At 46.9% G+C, this 20,558-nt stretch overlaps 1 protein-coding gene across 1 annotated transcript in view; it reads right to left on the minus strand.

Moving 5' to 3' along the window:
* LOC124545270 (glucose dehydrogenase [FAD, quinone]-like) overlaps window positions 1-18,714 on the minus strand; it is an 83,860-nt gene extending 65,146 nt beyond the window's left edge. The window contains exons 1-2 of the mRNA XM_047124152.1: window positions 18,516-18,714; window positions 357-527 (exon numbers count right to left, since the gene is read on the minus strand). Of these exons, the coding sequence (XP_046980108.1) occupies window positions 357-527; window positions 18,516-18,714 (370 nt within the window). The remainder of the gene's footprint in view (window positions 1-356; window positions 528-18,515) is intronic.
* Window positions 18,715-20,558: the final 1,844 nt, after the last annotated feature.

The following is a 20,558-nucleotide window of genomic DNA, read 5'->3' on the forward strand; positions in this document are numbered from 1 at the left end:
TCATAGGGCATGCACTTTCCTTGCGAGGAAGAGACAGGATGGCTGGTCGTGTGTTAAAATCTCTGGGAATAACTAACATGGTAGCAGAAGAAGTCATAGAGGGCAAAACTTGTTGGATACACATCAAACATCTGCAGATGTTGGGAAAGGCGCTATACTGATACAAAGAGATTGGCACAGAAGAAAAAGTCGCAGGAGGAAAAGTCTTGTCACATCGCAACTCACCAGTCGGGATGGAGAGTAACGAAGTAATTCCTTTCTGGAACAAGAGTCCCTGTCTAGCAACGGACGGTCGAGTTAGGGCAGACGTTCAGTGGGACCTCTTGGCTCAGTAGAGCAGCCAGCAGGAGACTTACCGAGGCAGGCGGTGCCCTGGGGCTCCGTCTTGTACTGCCAGTCCAGCTTGCTGAGCTGCAGGTACGCGGCCAGCACCGGCACGTCGGAGATCTCCGTCTCGTCGCCGCCAGCCTCCACCAGCAGCACCGTCCAGTCGTCCACCTCGCTCAGCCGGTTCGCCAGGACCGCTCCTGGGGCACACAGAGTCTTATTTCAGTTCCTTTGTATGATCAGCACTGTTACTAAACGATCCGCTACATCTAATTTCTGGTTTAATCTGTTGCGCCACTGTTCCGCTTGGCGAAGCGGACGACCATTGTGACTGATTCAGGAAGACGACGTCATAAAGACGGTGTTGTACAAACGTACCATCGTTTGACTATCGCTCAGACTCTTGCATGGAGCCATACCAATAGGCATCCCTGGTGTAGAGAAACAACTGAAAGAGTGGGAAACAAATAAGTCACCAGGTCCGGCTGGAACTCCGTTTCAGTTGCGAATCTCTTAACAGCACAAAATCCCAAAAGAATGGAAAAAGGAACTGGTGACGGATGTATAAAAGAATGGTAAAAGAATGGACCCCCAAAATTACAGGCCAATATTCTTAACATCGGTTTGCTACAGTAATCTTGAACACATAGTCAGGTTTCAGAAAGCATCGGTCGTGTGAAACTCAACCTGCGGAGCCGGCCGCTTTGACCGAGCGGTTCTAGGCGCTTCAGTCAGGAACCGCGCTACTGCTACGGTCGCAGGTTCGAATCCTGCCTCGGGCATGGCTGTGTGTGATGTCCTTCGCTTAGTTAGGTTTAAGTAGTTCTAAGTCTAGGGGATTGATGACTTCAAATGTTAAGTCCCATAGTGCTTAGAGCCATTTGAACCATCTGAACCATCCTTCGGACTATGGATGGAGGACAACAGGCATATTTCATGTTCCCACAGTTCCGAAAAGCATTTGACGCATTGCCCCACGGCAGAGTGTTAACAAAGGTACGACCGTACGGAATAGGTTCCCAATATGTGAGTGGCTAGAACCCAGTACGTTGTCCTCGACGCCGAATGTTTGTCAGAGAGAAGGGTGTCGTCACGAGTGTTCCAGGGAAGTGTGATAAGACCGTTATTATTCCTTATACACGTAAATGATTTGATGGACAGGGGGAGCAGCAATCTGCGATTTTTTCCTGGTGATGCTGTGGCGTACAGGAAAGTGTCTTCGTTGAGTGACTGTAGGAGGACGTATGATAACTTAGACAAAATTTGTAGTTTGTGGGATGAATGGCAACTAACTCTAAAGGTAGAAAAATGAAAGTTAACGCAGATGAGGAAAAACAAACCTGTAATGTCCGAATACAGCGTTAGTAATGTCCCGCTTGACACGGTCACGTTGTTTAAATTCCTGGGCATAACGTTGCAAAGCGACATGAAATGTAACAAGCATGTGAGGATTGTGTTAGGGAAGGTGAATGGTCGACATTGGTTAATTGGAGAAAATTTAGGAAAGTGTGGTTGACCTATAAAGGAGACCTTACGTAGGTCACTAGTACGACCCATTCTTAAGCTACGGTCGAGTGTTTGGGACCCGCACTAGATCAGATTAAAGGAACACATCGAATGAATTCAGAGTCAGGCTGTCAGATTTGCTACCGGTCGGTCCAAACAACATGCAAGTCTGAGGGATGCTTTGGGAACTCAGATAGGAATCCCTGATGAGGGCGAAGTTCTTACCGAGAAACCCTACTGAGAAAATTTAGAGACTGCAGAACGATTATTCTGCTTCCAAAATGCACTTCACATAAGGACCACAAAGATGAGATATGATAAATTAGAAGTCGTACGGAGGCATACCAACCGTCGATTTTTTCTCGCTCAATTTGCGAGTGCAGGGTACCCTCAGTCACGCACTATATGGTGGCTCGCGGAGTATGTATGTAGATGTAGACTTTTTGCGGGATACCTCAGGAACTACGTAGGTGCACTGGCGCAAGAATATGTTTTCAGTGCACTGGCATCGCGTAGTCGCCACCTGGAGCTTCTGAAAGGATAAATAGAGACCCCATTACAGTGCCACCGGGGCTGTAGAGTTGCTGTTATGACGATAAAACTGGACCACTGGTGTCGCGGTTGCTCAACGGTCTGGCCTCACCCCCTGAATTGATGAGCAAAACCGCTATTGCCTCAGAAAAGTTAGTGGACCAGGGTAGAGGTATACATCGCCAAATCCGGACACTCAGTCTTGGCCAGCCTATTGTCATTAGGCAAGGTCAGTGCCATTATTCGAGCCAAAATGAGCCAGCAAGATGCCACCACCAGACCTTGTTTAAGTAGCAGACTGCGCTTTCGCTACGGTCGCAGGTTCGAATCCTGCCTCGGGCATGGATGTGTGTGATGTCCTTAGATTAGTTAGGTTTAAGTAGTTCTAAGTTCTAGGGCACTGATGACCTTAGAAGTTAAGTCCCATAGTGCTCAGAGACATTTGAACCATTTGAAGACTGCGCTTTCTGCTTGCTCCTGGCTGCCTTCCTGGTGGACCGGGATTCGAGCTTGAGCGATCTAGCTGGGCACGCACTGCTGCTGTTCAATATCGTCCAGCCGGCCACAAGCCACCACCGTCATCAACGCTGAGAACTGCGTTTTGATCCCGTCCGGCCGAGCACATTTATTGCTGAGCCACAGGGGCAGGCCAGATGCCGAGGGCATAACGCATTGTCCTTCGCACACTGCCATGCAGTGTGAATGTACTTATTTGCACAAGGTGGTTTTCCGATAGTAAATGGGATGTGTGGGCTCGTAAGATAATGCGAATAAAAAGTTTACTTCAGTGCGACTTCTATATTTGAACTAGAGAAACAACTGCGTCATTAAAGGGCTCCAATTACATTTTAAGCTTCGAGTGTGTGTCTCGTCAGCCAAATTTGTCAGTTACAACCATATGGAGGCAAACTTGGGGTGCAGAAACCATATACCTATTTCCCAAAAGATTTGTACAGTGGGGGCCGTTACTGAATGGATTTACTAGTATAAAAATTTGATTTTTATTTCTCACTTCATGTTCGTCAGCGCCTTCTGCCTGGCAGCTACTTGCAGCGTCTCAGTCACGTTGCCCAGAACCGGACATGATCACTTTGAAACTCTCGTGTTGAACCATCAGCACTCCTGTCGCAGGTTCGAATCCTGCCTCGGGAATGGATGTTTGTGATGTCCTTATGTTTAAGTAGTTCTAGGTCTAGGGGGCTGATGACCTCAGATGTTAAGTCCCATAGTGCTCAGAGCCATTTGAATCATTTGAACCATTTGAACCATCAGCAGCTAAATTCACGTGTTGCTGACGAGATAACGCTACCGAACTGCGCATCTTCGATTTGGCCGACCAATAGGGAGGCTTGGCGGTGGTGAAGTGGGGGTGGGACCGCGGCCAGCTACCGGGAGCGGACACGCCGTCCGGTCTCTTCTGCTGGCAGCTTCCGATCTGAGCAGACGTTCTGATCTCCTGCTCTCTTGGGCGGCAGCCCATTCAGTCTCGGCGGCTTCTCTAGGCCTGCCTTTCCTTTTTATGGCATTAAACATTCATGCAGTTAAAAATATGTTTGATTTTTCACCTCAACAGGTGCCTACTGCTTTCCCCTTCTGGCCAATCCTGACGCATTAACAGATTTCTGCATGAAATACGTACACATTCTCATTACATGTTCAGCAGTAAGGGGGTGAGGCAGCATCTTTGTGAGCAAATGCATGAAGAGAACTCAAAATGGCTCTAAGCTCTAGGGAACTTAACATCTGAGGTCATCAGTCCCCCAGACTTAGAATGCTTAAACCTAACTAACCTAAGGGCGTCACACACATCCATGCCCGAGGCAATAATAATTTCAGAAACAGGTATAGTACGGTAAGCTAAGATTTCCCGAGTTTCAAAGGATTCCAAACCGGCTCTTCCTGCATTGTTATAAGCAACGAAAGCTACAGTTAGCCATCCGTTACCCAAACTAGAAGAAGAAGAAACTTTCATTAAAGAAAAATTTAACTTCGCAGCACAAAATAAAGTAGGTCCATGAATAAGAACAAATTGAGCGGTTTTACCAACTCCTCTTACTTCGTTCTTTTTACATTGACAAGTGATTTGTAAACCAGCTGTCATCAGTCCCCCAGACTTAGAATGCTTAAACCTAACTAACCTAAGGGCATCACACACATCCATGCCCGTGGTAGCATTCGAACCTGCGACTGCAGCAGCAGCACAGTACCGGACTGAAGTGCCTGGAACCGCTCGGCCACAGCGGCTGGCCATGAGAACTCAGTGGCTGTGTGTTAACTTGTACAAGAGTCACTCCAAAACAACTGTACAATGCTTTTTTCTTTACATCAGATTTATTTCATATACCTCTGGTACTTTTACAGTATGTTGATACATTCCTCAAAGACAAAATGTCTCTTTCAGCTGTCTTACGTCACTCCGTTACTAAGACCGATATACCTGCATGGTATAAGTCAGAACCAGCACGTTTGAACTACTATAACACTGCACGTTGCTTGAAGCGGACATCAAATGCAACAGCCACCTTGATGGAGCACTACGACAATGTAATTTGGGAAACAGTTTAAATTAAATTTGAGCACAAGCGAGAAGGATGTTTCTATGACTTCGAGTAGCAAATATGTGGAATAAAGGTGTGATTTTTGAAAAAAAAAAATATTGTGCGTGTCTTTTTTGTAGTGACCCTCGTATTATATTAAGTGCGTAGCACGTGGTCACCATTTGAATATTCCAAATCACTTCAGTGGGCACTTAGAATGAAAGTCTGACTCCAAGACATACTTATGTGGTAAGCTTTCGTTTGAGATCAGGCTACTGGCCCAAACAGACTTACCCAACTTAATGCTAATGTCCACGTACCTATCATGAAGCGGCTACCAAACCAGTGATTTTTTAACTGTGAATCTGATATCAAAAGAATGACTCGCAAGATTATTACTACACTCAAGCTCATAAATTAAGGATAAAGCTGATACATGGTGAAACAACGCTCTGATGGGCGGTTTGCGGGTTTAAATCGCCTCGGGGTATGACCGTGCGGTGCATTTGACCTGCGGTCGTCGCACGGTGGCGCTGGCAGCAGTCCACATACGCATAGGTGTGTTGGTGCATGTCAGAGTACGGTGCAGCGAGTAAGTTTGCAGACTTTTCCAGACGTGCTTATGGTGACTGTGTGTTGAAAATGGCTCAAAGAACACATATTGATGGCGTTATGAGGGGTAGAATACCTTCTTTCAACACAACCAAGACTTCGGGCTACGCTACACAGCCAAAATATCAGGGGGAGGGGGGGGGGGGGACGGAAGGGATGGAGAGGGGAGAGAGGAGAGCAAAACCACCTCGAGCCGGCCTTGGTGGCCGAGCGGTTCTAGGCGCTTCAGTCTGGAACCGCGCTACTGCTACGGTCGCAGGTTCGAATCCTGCCTCAGGCATGGCCGTGTGTGATGTCCTTCGCTTAGTTAGGTATAAGTAGTTCTAAGTCTAGGGGACTGATAACCTCAGATGTTAAGTCCCATAGTGCTTAGAGCCATTTGAACCATTTTGAGATTTTATCAATCTGACGCACCAACTGGATAGAATTTGGCACGAGAAGACGTCCAATAACTCTACCAATTCATGTCTAGGCGAATAACTGCTTGCATAAGGGCCAGAAGTGGACCAACATGTCGTGACTTGCTCACTTTTTCTGAAGTTCTAATCATTTGCTTGTTTGCAGATGTTACGTCACATCTATCGATTTCCGTGCCATTCGGACAATTCCTCCGTGGTGCCTAGTACTTTTTTGTCATAGAGTGCATTACAAAATACAAGAAACAGCGACACGCGCAGAGGCGTCCACACATTTTACCGCATTCAGCACGCAGAGGGCAGCCAGAACAGTGCTAGCAGCCAGTCCACTACAATCAAATGTCGAGAGGTGGGCCAGAAATTACGTATTTTTTACGAATCAGAATGAGTGAAAAGTCGTAGTTTTCACAGTAACAACTTTAAGGTATCTGGCTGTGATTTCAACCGTAATTATAAGTCGCAAGTTGCAACTAAAAGTAACATTGAACTTTCAGCGCCGTTTGGCATTTATCGGCCGACGTTCCTACTTAGTTCTACGGATCTTACGACTCTTACTTTGATGTATAAATTATAATCTGTTGTGACTTGGCAAGACAGCCAAGCCACTATGAGGTAGCCGAAAGGCACGCGTTTAAGCTCACGCAGGCTGGCGTGAGGTCTGGAAAATGACAAGGAATTGAGACTAGCAAAAAAAGGTACGTAGCTTCTGGAATACTTAACTTTAATCCATAATTGGTGAACATCGGTCTGACGGTACATGCATCACAAGATAAATAGCAAATGATAATGGCGCCTTGCTAGGTCGAAGCAAATGACGTAGCTGAAGGCTATGCTAACTATGGTCTCGGCAAATGAGAGCGTAATTTGTCAGTGAACCATCGCTAGCAAAGTCGGCTGAACAACTGGGGCGAGTGCTAGGAAGTCTCTCTAGACCTGCCGTGTGGCGGCGCTCGGTCTGCAATCACTGATAGTGGCGACACGCGGGTCCGACGTATACTAATGGACCGCGGCCGATTTGAAGGCAAGTGTGGTGTCTGGCGGTGACACCACATAATCTACGTCGAAGAAATGAACCAAGAAGCTAATTCGTTCTGAGAAAAGTTTCACGCTTGGTTACCGGGCAGCAGCACTTGTATGTTGCGCTCGAGGTGGTCCTGGTTCAAATGGCTTTGAGCACTGTGGGACTTAACTTCTGAGGTCATCAGTCCCCTAGAACTTAGAACTACTTAAACCTCACTAAACTAAGTACATCACACACATCCATGCCCGAGGCAAGATTCGAACCTGCGACCGTAGCGGTCGCGCGGTTCCAGACTGAAGCGCCTAGAACCGCTCGCCCACCCCGGCCGGCTCGAGGTGGTTTTGCTCTCCTCCCTCCCCTCTCCATCCCTTCCGTCCCCCCCCCCTCCCCCTCCCCTGATATTTTGGCTGTGTAGCGTAGCCCGAAGTCTTGGTTATGTTGAAAGAAGGTAATTTGATTGCATGTTCGTGAAGTCAACGTATGAGAATGACCCATAGCATAACCTAATAACGTTCATGCCATATATAAGCATACTGAAAGCACCTTTTATCACAAAATGTATAACTGCACGGTAAATTCAAAAAATGTTTATTATATAACGGACGAGGCTCTGACTAGGACTTTTGATGCGTGTTATACACATTATATACACATATCGAACGCAAACTACGGAAAATACGGGGGAGGGGGGCGGAGGTCCACTACGTTAGTTTTACCAAATATTGAACAGTAGTGTATTCACAAGATGGACTTTTTTCAACACTGCACGGTTAAACTATTATGTGTATCTTCAAGTACCGCGCTTCAACTATTCCCGGTGTCAGTTTTTACTTAGAAGACTCGTGCTTCCCACTCTTCTCACTTACGTATCATTAAACTTAAAATACATCTCCAAATCTTTATCAATGACTACATGGCAGAAAATTCTAGAAGTACGAGATGGCTTTAACAAGGGGAAAACATTATTAAAAAAAAAATGGCTCTGAGCACTATGGGAATCAACTGCTGAGGTCATTAGTCCCCTAGAACTTAGAACTAGTTAAACCTAACTAACCTAAGGACATCACAAACATCCATGCCCGAGGCAGGATTCGAACCTGCGACCGTAGCGGTCTTGTGGTTCCAGACTGCAGCGCCTTTAACCGCACGGCCACTTCGGCCGGCAAAACATTATTCACTCACAGTGTATTATCGTTCCTTTCATTTCACATAATGATTTCAGTACTCAGTTTTACACCCTTTATAAGCGAGAAAAAATGTCACTACCGTTGCAGTGATAATGTTTACCTGGACAGACACACCTGTTACCAGATATACTTGCCAACGCCAGTTAGTTGATACTGGTTAGAGATCACAGTGTGACATCTACATTGATAAATCGCATTTCAGCGTTTTCAGTGTTCTGCTGTACCTCTTCCAGCGTGTGAGGATTACTGAGTACACCTGGCCATTCAGACTGCCCCACAGGTAAAAATCACAGCGATAGAGATCAAACGATTGAGGTAGCCAGTAGATTGCATTATCTCTGCTGATTGTCCTCTCCTCAGCGAACACCTCACGCAACTAAAAATCACAGTTACCGAAAAGTAGCACTCACATAGAACATTGATACCGGAGAGTCGTAGTTTAGTTCATCCCCATCCTCGTCGAATCCCACCTGCCCCTTAATCTGGCTGGAGGACCTCTCTTTACCAAACTCACCAAAACAACCACGGAGATCTACTGCACGCGTGTGTTCAGATACGAAGCTCTTTGATTGAGTTAGAAGACGACAGCTAATGCCTTAGTGGCGAACTTCACATATAATGCTACAACCATTACACTTTTAACATTATATTTTTAAATCACATAAAGAAACGTTGAGTAAAGATACAATGTATGGTTTATACATACAGGTTGTGCAAAACAGTACTGCCCGGGAAAATGTTTATAATACTGGCGCAGAACTAACATTTGCCAGTGATCAGTAGAACTGCCCGTCACAGAAAATTTCGATGCATTAATCGGTTGCGTCTTGCTGTTACACATGTTTACATCTCTATGAATTGAGAAGAAGTGAATTTAAAATAAGCAGTTTTGTTCGTGTGACCATTTTTCTCAGAAGTGTATATTTTTATTTTATCCATGCTGCTTTTTGTGAAGTCAGCTGCCATTGGTGGTTGTCTGTGCAGATCGCAACCAATCACAAATACTTTCAAAAATCTTTTATTTTAATGACATACCCGACTTCGGGCTATCATGCCCATCTCCAAGTGCTAAATTTAATAACCAGTAATTGCATTAATGTAGTCGTTAGCAGCATCTAGTCCACACACGGAACATGTTACACGAGCGGAAGACATGCTGCTCACGAATACATTAATGTAATTAAAAACGTAGGCCACACGAAGATGGCTGTGATAGCCCAAAGGCGAGTATGGCATTGAAATACACTCCTGGAAATGGAAAAAAGAACACATTGACACCGGTGTGTCAGACCCACCATACTTGCTCCGGACACTGCGAGAGGGCTGTACAAGCAATGATCACACGCACGGCACAGCGGACACACCAGGAACCGCGGTGTTGGCCGTCGAATGGCGCTAGCTGCGCAGCATTTGTGCACCGCCGCCGTCAGTGTCAGCCGGTTTGCCGTGCCATACGGAGCTCCATCGCAGTCTTTAACACTGGTAGCATGCCGCGACAGCGTGGACGTGAACCGTATGTGCAGTTGACGGACTTTGAGCGAGGGCGTATAGTAGGCATGCGGGAGGCCGGGTGGACGTACCGCCGAATTGCTCAACACGTGGGGCGTGAGGTCTCCACAGTACATCGATGTTGTCGCCAGTGGTCGGCGGAAGGTGCACGTGCCCGTCGACCTGGGACCGGACCGCAGCGACGCAGGGATGCACGCCAAGACCGTAGGATCCTACGCAGTGCCGTAGGGGACCGCACCGCCACTTCCCAGCAAATTAGGGACACTGTTGCTCCTGGGGTATCGGCAAGGACCATTCGCAACCGTCTCCATGAATCTGGGCTACGGTCCCGCACACCGTTAGGCCGTCTTCCGCTCACGCCCCAACGTCGTGCAGCCCGCCTCCAGTGGTGTCGCGACAGGCGTGAATGGAGGGACGAATGGAGACGTGTCGTCTTCAGCGATGAGAGTCGCTTCTGCCTTGGTGCCAATGATGGTCGTATGCGTGTTTGGCGCCGTGCAGGTGAGCGCCACAATCAGGACTGCATACGACCGAGGCACACAGGGCCAACACCCGGCATCATGGTGTGAGGAGCGATCTCCTACACTGGCCGTACACCACTGGTGATCGTCGAGGGGACACTGAATAGTGCATGGTACATCCAAACCGTCATCGAACCCATCGTTCTACCATTCCTAGACCGGCAAGGGAACTTGCTGTTCCAACAGGACAATGCACGTCCGCATGTATCCCGTGCCACCCAACGTGCTCTAGAAGGTGTAAGTCAACTACCCTGGCCAGCAAGATCTCCGGATCTGTCCCCCATTGAGCATGTTTGGGACTGGATGAAGCGTCGTCTCACGCGGTCTGCACGTCCAGCACGAACGCTGGTCCAACTGAGGCGCCAGGTGGAAATGGCATGGCAAGCCGTTCCACAGGACTACATCCAGCATCTCTACGATCGTCTCCATGGGAGAATAGCAGCCTTCATTGCTGCGAAAGGTGGATATACACTGTACTAGTGCCGACATTGTGCATGCTCTGTTGCCTGTGTCTATGTGCCTGTGGTTCTGTCAGTGCGATCATGTGATGTATCTGACCCCAGGAATGTGTCAATAAAATTTCCCCTTCCTGGGACAATGAATTCACGGTGTTCTTATTTCAATTTCCAGGAGTGTAAAAGCTTAAGTATTTGCATTTGTTTGCACTCTTCATCAACAAATATCTAATTATTCGTTTTTCACACCTTCAAATTACAAGACGCTGTAAAAACATTCGAACAGATGCTCAGAGCCCCCCCCCCCCCCCCCCCCCCACACACACACACATACACAAACAAAAAGTGAACTGTAGCGCAGTTCGCAAAATGATTCTTCCAGCACTGTGGTCTGGCTTGCGTTATACTAGACACATCAAAAAAACTTTTGCATCACCCCAGTTCTCAAAGCTCCTGAAGATAGATGTTGACTGTGGATATTGTATCACAGTCAAACTCCCTTTGACTGTTCAGAGATGTCACTAAATCCGGCCAAAGATGTAGACAACCATGCATGAGTAGTGCCTATTAGACGGAGGGGGTGCGACACCCGACCAGTTCCAGTCATTCCTCCTGGTTCAACCATGCCTAAACGGTCAATACCGCGATTCGATCGCGTCCGCATTGTTACTTTGTGCCAGGTAGGGCTTTCAACAAGGGCAGTGTCCAGGCGTCTCGTGTGAACCAAAGCGATGTTGTTCGGACATGGAGGAGATACACACAGACAGGAACTGTAGATAACATGCCTCGCTCAGAAAGTCCAAGGGCTACTACTGCAGTGTTTGACCACTACCCACGGATTATGGCTCGGAGGAACCCTGGCAGCAACGCCACCATGTTGAATAATGCTTTTCGTGCAGCCACATGATATTGTGTTACGACTCAAACTACGCGCAATAGGCTGCATTTTACTCCCGACGTCCATGGCGAGGTCCATCTTCACAACCACAACACCACGCAGCGCGGTAGAGATGGGCCCAACAACATGCCGAATGGACCGCTCAGGATTGGCATCACGTTCTCTTCACAGATGAGTGTTACATACGCCTTCCACCAGACAAGCGTCGGAGACGTGTTTGGAGGCAACCCGGTCAGGCTGAACGCGTTAGACACACTGTCCAGCAAGTGCAGCAAGGTGGAGGTTCCCTGCTGTTTTGGGGTGGCATTATGTGGGGCCGACGTACGCCGCTGGTGGTCATCGAAGGCACCGTACCGGCTGTACAATACGTGAATGCCATCGTCCAACCGATGGTGCAACCATGTCAGCAGCATATCGACGAGGCATTCGTCTTCATGGACGACAATTCGCGCCCCCATCGTGCACATCTTGTGAATGACTTCCTTCAGGATAACGTCATCGCTCGACTAGAGCGTCCAACATGTTCTCCAGACATGAACCCTATTGAACATGCCTGGGATAGATTGAAAAGAGCTGTTTATTGACGACGTGACGCACCAGCCAGTTTGAGGTATCTACGCCGAATCGTCGTTGAGGAGTGCGACAATCTGAACCATCAGTGCCTTGATGAACTTGAGGATAGTATGCCACGACAAATATAGGCATGCATCAACGCAAAAGGACGTGCCACTGGATATTAGAGGTACCGGTGCGTACAGCAATCTGGACCACCACCTCTGAAGTCCTCGCTGTATGGTGGTTCAATACGCATTGTGTGTTTTTCATGAACAATAAAAAGGGTGAAAATGATGTTTATGATGATCTCTATTCCAATTTTCTGTACAGGTTCCGGAACTTTCGGAACCGAAGTCATAAAAGACTTCCTGTGATTATTATATCAGTTAGACGATGCCAGTTAATTTTGTTCATGTCTACTGACGATGCCACTTTGGTTTAATCACATTAGGACAATATAAATCTTCGTCCATTGTAATTAGATCTGGAGATGGTCGTTGTGAAACGAAATCCATAGCTTAACGACAATTTTTTTGGGACCATAGACTGCAATTAAAGAAACAATTCTGTACTTCTTGGAGCATTGTTTTCATTTGGGAGTATGTCGGCAGTTTGTATGGCAAAAAAGAAATTTCGCTGATAAAAATGGTTCAAAAATGGTTCAAATGGCTCTGAGCACTATGAGACTTAACTTCAAAGGTCATCAGTCCCCTAGAACTTAGAACTACTTAAACCTAACTAACCTAAGGACATCACACATAGCCAAGTCTGAGGCAGGATTCGAACCTGCGACCGTACGGTCGCGCGGTTCCAGACTGTGGCGCCTAGAACCGCTCGGCCACTCCGGTCGGCGATAAAGATGCAAAGTCGAGAATTTTTCACCTTGGTCTCGTAAAGCCTGACAACGTTTAACTTCACGGTTCATGCTTTTTTTCTGTTTAACGTAAAGCTAAAATTAAAAATGCTTCGTTATCGTGAAAACCCCTTAGCTCACGAGGTGTCGCTTGTCAGTCCGAGCGATAATTTTCGCTCTTCAAGGGTCAGGGAATGCTTCTATATCCCTAACATCCACCATTTTCCTCCGTAAGCCACCAACCCTACAATGGTTTACTGTCGATTGCATTATGGCCTTCTTTGTTTGTTGTTGACATGTGCATGTTGCGGTTTCCTAGACCGTGTCTCGTGAACTACGCACCTGTTTTCTTTAGTTAGTACAAAATGTGTTGCAGAAACGCGTAAATTTAAACGGTCCCAAGTTTGACGGAATTATTAGTCAGCGGGTTGAGGAAGATGTCAGTGGAAAAAAAGACGACGATATTGCAGTATCCTGCTACCACAAATCTGAAAACGCACAAGAGATTCATTCAGAGGAAGAATTTCAGTAAAACCGCGATGGGCACCTTTCTGTTTCTCCAATAAAATACTTAAAATGTTCTGAGTGGTGGTAAAGAAAAATGTAGATTCCAACAGTGAAAGTCAGTTTTGCAAACTTTATTTTTGAGTCTACCAAGTGCCATTTTTAGGTAAAAGCTGAAGCCTGGAAAGTTTGACATAAAAATTTACTTGCTACAGATATACTGTAATTTTGCAGAACGTAAATTTCAGTTCTGTCACATTACGTTTACACCTGTCATTACAAAAAGTAGCAGTGTATTTGATTCTGTGCGATAAAAAGTAAAATACCGCAATAAAATCAACAATAATAACTGTAAAAATAAATCCATATATATTTTAAAAAGTGTGTGTGTGTGTGTGTGTGTGTGTGTGTGTGTGTGTGTGTGTGTGTGTGTGTTCCACACATCCTCATAAATCACTAGTCCGATTTCAATCAAACTTTGCACACAAATTCCTGCCTGCTAGACAACAATCAATATGGGGGTAAGAACCACTTACCTATCATAGTTCAGGGGGTATGACATCATAAACACTGAGATGGGTGACAAAACTGCCGCATTCTGCATGACGTTTAAATTTGTTACTGTGTTTCTTTTCCACTAACTATTTGCAACAAATTTTTCAGACAGTATTCACATATGCCGCTGAATGCACGTAAGAAATATCATTGTATGACACATAGATCAGGAGATATGACGTGATGCGTGTAAAGGGGGAGTGGTGCTAGGCGCTTCAGTCCGGAACTGCGCGACTGCTACAGTCGCAGGTTCGAATCCTGCCTCGGGCATGGATGCGTGTGATGTCCTTAGGTTAGTTAGGTTTAAGTAGTTCTAAGTTCTAGGGGACTGATGACATGGTAACTCAGCGTGTTCGGTCAGAGGGTTAGCTGCCCTCTGTAAAAAAAGAAACTGAGTAAATGGATCAAACAACAAACTGAAACGGGCGTCTTGCGACGTCCGCACCGAGCAGATGAAACGAAAGAAAACGAACAAAATGAGATTTTTAAAAAAATAGTAGAGCAATTGCCCGCGAAAGGCAAAGGTCCCGAGTTCGAGTCTCGGTCCGGCACACAGTTTTAATCTGCCACGAAGTTTCATATCAGCGCACACTCCGCTGCAGAGTGAAAATATCATTTTGAATGCCTGATTTGTCAGATAATGTTATATACACTGACAGAAAAAAAATCACAACGCTAAGAAGGAGCTGTGCGGCATAAACGAAAGTTGATAAGCATGTTTCTACATCTTAAATATGATGTCTATTCAAATTTCGCGCCAGTCGCAAAAGAGCAGTGCTAGAAGCGCCATTATGAGGATGAAAGTTAGGTTTGCTTCAGATACACACTGTAACGGTCGTGAAGATTAGTTACCTTTCAGAATGGGTGCGGTGAGTTGACGTTAGTCAAGAAACCTTTTAAGGCTACTAAGTCGCCATTATCAGCACCTCACTGAATTGGAACGAGGTCGTGTAATAGGGCTACGAAAAGCTGGATGTTCCTTCTGTGAATCTGAAGAAAGTCTCGACAGGAATGTAGCCACTGTACATGATTGCTGGCAGTGGTGGTCACGAGAATGTACAGTCGCAAGAAGACTGGGCCCTGGACGGCCATGTGGCATTACCAAGAGGGAAGACCATCGTGTTCGGTGGTTGGCTCTGGTGCATCGTACTGCATCTGCACCAGAAATTTGAGCAGCATTTGGCACCATAGTGACACTACGAACTGCTCCAAATAGGTTGCTTCGAGGACAGCTCCGAGCCAGACGCCCTGTAGTATGCGTTTCGCTGACCTCAAACCACCGTCATTTGGGACTTCAAAAGAGAAAAGCGAGGGCTCATTGGAGGGCAGGGTGAACGTTTATTGTGTTTTCTGATGAAAAAGATTCTGCCTCTGCGCCAGTGAAAACCGTGTGTTGGTTAGAACGAAACCGATTGAGGGTCTGCAACCAGCCGGTCTGCGTGCTGGACCCACTGCACTCAGGCCTGCAGCTATGATCGTTGATGCGATTTCGTATATCGGAAACACTCTCGCGGTTATCCTACGCATCCTGACTGTTAATTTGTACGTCTATCTGGTGATACGAGTTATTGCGCTGCCATTAATGAACAGCATTCTAGGAGGTGTTTTTCAACGGGGATAACGCTCGCTCACGTAACGCTGTTAACCCAACATGCTCTAGAGAGTGTTGACATGTTGTCTTGGTCTGCTAGATCACCAGATCTCTCTCTCATCAAGCGCATTTGGGACGCTATCGTACGTCAACTCCAGCGTCATCCATAACAAGCATTAACCGTCCCCGTATCGACCTGCCAGGTGCGACAGACATGGACGTCCATATCACAAACTGACATCCGGCACGTGTACAACACAATGCATGCACATTCGCGAGTTTGCATTCAATATTCTGGGGTTACACTTGTTATTAACGTACCAGTATTTCACACACTGAAGAGCCAAAGAAACTGGCACACCAGCCTAATATCCTGTAGGGCCCCCGCGAGCATGCAAAAGTACCGCAACACGACGTGGCTTGGACTCGACTAATACCTGAAGTCTTGCTGGAGGGAATTGACACCATGAATCTTGCGGGACTGTCCATAAATCCGAAAGATTACGAGTAGGTGGACACCTCTTCTGAACAGCACGATGCAGGGCATCTCAGATATGCTCAACAATGTTCATGTCTGGGAAGTTTGGTGGTCATTGGGAGTTTTTAAACTCAGAAGAGTGTTCCTGGAGCCACTGTGTTGCAATCCTGGATATGTGGGGTGTCGCATTGTCCTGACGGAATTGCCCAAGTCAATAGGAATGCACAATAGACGTGAACGGATGGAGGTGATCAGACAGGATGCTTACGTACGTGTCACCGGTCAGAGTCGTTATCTGGACGAATCCGGAGTCCCGTAACTCTCTAACTGCACACGCCCCACACCATTACAGAGCCTCCACCATCTTTAACAGTCCCCTGCTGACATGCAGGGTCCATGGATTCAAGAGGTTAAATATCGTCAACATTTCGCGGCCCTGTCAGCAACTGTATAAATATAAATTTTAATTTTAATAATCAACAGCCTCAGTTGCACCGTTTACCTAGAATTTACCTAGGTTTCAGTCGGATAATCCAACCTCCTTCAGAAAAACAGTAACTACAGTTTGTGCATAGTGGACATTGTCAAGCTAAAACTACAAATCCATAAATTAGCGTCAGAGTATAAAACGTATCTGGAACTCCCTCGGCCCCACTTCGCCACCGCGATGCGGCAGCTCAAAAAAATGGTTCAAATGGCTCTGAGCACTATGGGACTTAACATCTATGGTCATCAGTCCCCTAGAACTTAGAACTACTTAAACCTAACTAACCTAAGGACAGCACACAACACCCAGCCATCACGAGGCAGAGAAAACTCCTGACCCCGCCGGGAATCGAACCCGGGAACCCGGGCGTGGGAAGCGAGAACGCTACCGCACGACCACGAGATGCGGGCGATGCGGCAGCCACGAGTGTTGTACTGTACTGTTTTTCTGAAGAAGGTTGGGTTATCCCGACTGAAACCTAGATAAATTCTAGGTAAAAGGTGCAACTGAGGTTGTTGATTATTAAAATTCAAATTAAATTCAAGAGGTTGTCTCCATACCAATACACGTCCATCCGCTCGATACAATTTGAAACGAGACACTTCCGACCAGACAGTATGTTCCAGCCATCGACAGTCCAAGTCGGTGTAGACGGGCCTAGATCAGGCGTAAAGCTTTGTGTCGTTCAGTAATCAAGGGTACATGGGTGGACCTTTCGGCTCCGAAAACCGATATCGATGATGTTTCGTTGAATGGTTAGCACGCTGACACTTGTAGATGGCCCAGCACTGAAATCTACAGCAGTTTGCGGAAGGGTTGCACTTCCGTCACGTTGAACAATTCACTTCAGTCGTCGCTGGTTCCGTTCTTACAGGATCTTTTTCCGCCCGCAGTGATGTCGGAGATTTGATATTTTACCGGCTTCCTGATTTTCACGGTACACTCGTGAGATGGTCGTATGGGAAAATCCCCGTTTCATCGCTACCTCGGAGATGTTGTGTCCCAGCGCTCGTGCGCCGGCTATAACACCGCGTTCAAACTCACTTAAATATTGATAACCTCCCACAGTAGCAGCAGTAATAGATCTAACAGCTGTGCCAGATACTTGTTGTCTTATATAGGCGTTGCCGATCACAGCGCTGTATTGTGCGTGTTTACATAATTTCGTATTTGAATATGTGTGCCTATACAAGTCATCTCGCGCTCACCTTAACCTGTGATCTTGCAATGTTCATCACTTAAATATATTAAATAGAGTGATGTATTCTCGGATTTCACTACTATACATCAATTATTTTTTGTATATGAAGATAGTAACTGTTCTCGAAAGAACAGATACCGTTGATGACCGTGCAGATTCTCTAGAATAAATGATAATTAATTGAAACACTCAGCTGCCGACAGGTGTTATTGATATTCCTCGATGGGGACAGCTGAAAATGTGTGCCCCGACCGGACTCGAACCCGGAATCTCCTGCTTACATGGCAGACGCTCTATCCATCTGAGGCACCGAGGACACAGATGAATAGTGCGACTGCAGGGACTCATCCCTTGCACGCTTCCCGTGAGACCCACATTCCCAACTGTCCACAATTCTACATATGTAATGTACCTATTTTTGCCCATCCACTCATTACTCGCGCACAATATGGCGACTGCCGTAAGAGTTCGGGCAACCTGTGCGCATTCGCACAGACGAAGATCAATGGCTGGGTAGCCATTCCCCATCGAGGAATATTAATAACACCTGTCGGCAGCTGAGGGTTTCAATTAATTATCAATTATTTTTTGGTGCTGCGATTTTTTTTTTCGTCAGTGTAACATAGGTAAAATTTTCAAATTATTTATGCCTTAAATCTCTGTTTGAACATAGGGATCCTAGGCCAGAAACCGCACCTCGTAGTATACCTCGCTGAAAATTCACGTCGCGAGTTAAGGTTTAAATGACGAATGCCAGCGGTGTTGACTCACCTGCGGACCCGGCGCCGACTATGATGAAGTCGTAGGAGTCGAGCAGCATGTCTGGCTGCATCTCGATGGGCCGCGACTCGGGGTCCAGCAGGTCGTAGTTGAAGTAGGCGATGGCGGCCACCAGCGCCGGGAAGAACCACGAAACGGTGGACGCCGCCGACGACAGCAGCGTCGGCAGGGACGCAGTCACCGAACTCATCCTGCGGACAGACCAGAGCTCGTTACTCACTCTCTGCCTCCTCTGAGTGCTTACGGGCAGTACATGTATCGACATAAAACACAGGAGACTGCTCGTTTTTCTATGGAGCTACTTGTTGTAGGACTCTACCGCTTGCCGGCTTTCAACTGTCTGCTTACGCTACGACAAACACGCGCGGGTCCAGGGTTTGCTGAGGAGAGAGCCGTCTCATTGCTGTTTTCCCCCCTACACCTTCTGCAAGCCCCCCACCCCACCCCACCCTACCTCCATGCTCGTCATCTATAAAAATAATAGAAGATAAGAGGAAAAGCAGTCAACCCGAGGGTCGGTTTGAACACCACGGTGCTTTACTAGGCATGGTCCGATAGAAGGTCTCTTTCTTTTTTTTCCTTTATTGGATTTCGAGTCCCCCCGAAGGGGGCGGGCTGGCAGCAGCTTAGTACGCCGCTCTTCATCCTACAGAATTTTTAAATCATAAGAAGATAAGAAACAATAAAATCAGGCTATAAAACGGTAACGTAAAATCTAAAACGGCAGAAAATTGTGGAAAGCTAAAACATAAAACAAATGGTGGGCAATGATAATAAAATACACAGAAAGCGGACAGGCAAAATAGTGGACAGACAATTAAAAAATACGGCGACAGTCTGGATTCTGTTCGCAAGAGATATAAAAATCACAGCCTGTGACAGTGTGGTGTCCGTTCGCAACACTTCGGAAAAGACGCACAACGCTTAACAATCACTGGAAACACTGCACTAAAAAGTCAGCACGAAGATGACACACCACAGGCAAGGGCAGATGGGGGGGGGGGGCTGGACAGATGAGGGGGAAAAAAAAGGGGGAGGAGAGGAAAAATGAAAGGCGGGGGCAACTGACAAAGAGAAAAGACTCAGAAGCGGGCAGCAGGGCAGTCGCGAAAGGGAATGGTGAAAGGCAAAGCAAAAGGACTTGGGGGAGAGAAGGGAGGCAGAGAGGGTAGGCAGGGAAAAAACAGGATGGGAGGGGGGAGGGGAAGGGGACAAAGGAAAGGAAGGAGGGTGAGGATCAGAGTTGATAGGAGGGATAAATGGAGGGAGAGATGGCATCATGTGGGATGGGGAGTTGACGGAAACCACCTTGGGAAAGGAGATGTGTAGAGATGGAGGGTAGGGGGGACACAACAGTGAAGGTGTGGCATAGGGTGGGGATGGGAGAGGAGCAACCAGGGAATGAGGGGGATCAAGGTGGCAGGAGGTGTAGAGTATGTGGATTTGTTTGAGAAATAGGGGCAGATGGGGGAAAGGAATCAGGTTGTAGAGGATCTGCGTGGGGGACAGGAAACGGATACGGAAAGCAAGGCAGAGTGCATGGCATTTGAGGATCTGGAGGGACTTATAGAATTTGGGTGGGGCGAATATCCAGGTGGGACTGGCATAACAGAGGATGTGTAGAATAAGGATTTGTAGGAGGTGCCTGTCTTCCTCCAACCTTTATACTGACTTACAGAGCCAGTTATAGCTGGCCCTACAGTTTGACGTGGAATCCGAACCTCGAACCTCGATGCAGCCCAGCTTCACTTAAATAAACCATGACAGAGTTTAAAGCTTTGACAAGTTACAGATAGAAATCCTAGGACTGACCAGGAACCCAACGCCAGAACTTTTGGATTTCACAAACCATGGATCTTGCCTATATGGGATGGTGGTCTGCGTGCCCGAGGCGTTTGAAAGGTCCGTGCAAAGTCCGAGAGATGGCACCACCGGCGCATATCGAGGTCATGTTTAGTTAGTAGCATCTTTGGAAAGAACACACACCAAGTTTTAGCCATATTGGTCTATTTCTTTGTGTTTGGCATTCGTGTG

Source organism: Schistocerca americana, chromosome 8 (assembly GCF_021461395.2).
Source record: "Schistocerca americana isolate TAMUIC-IGC-003095 chromosome 8, iqSchAmer2.1, whole genome shotgun sequence".
Lineage (NCBI taxonomy): Eukaryota > Metazoa > Arthropoda > Insecta > Orthoptera > Acrididae > Schistocerca > Schistocerca americana.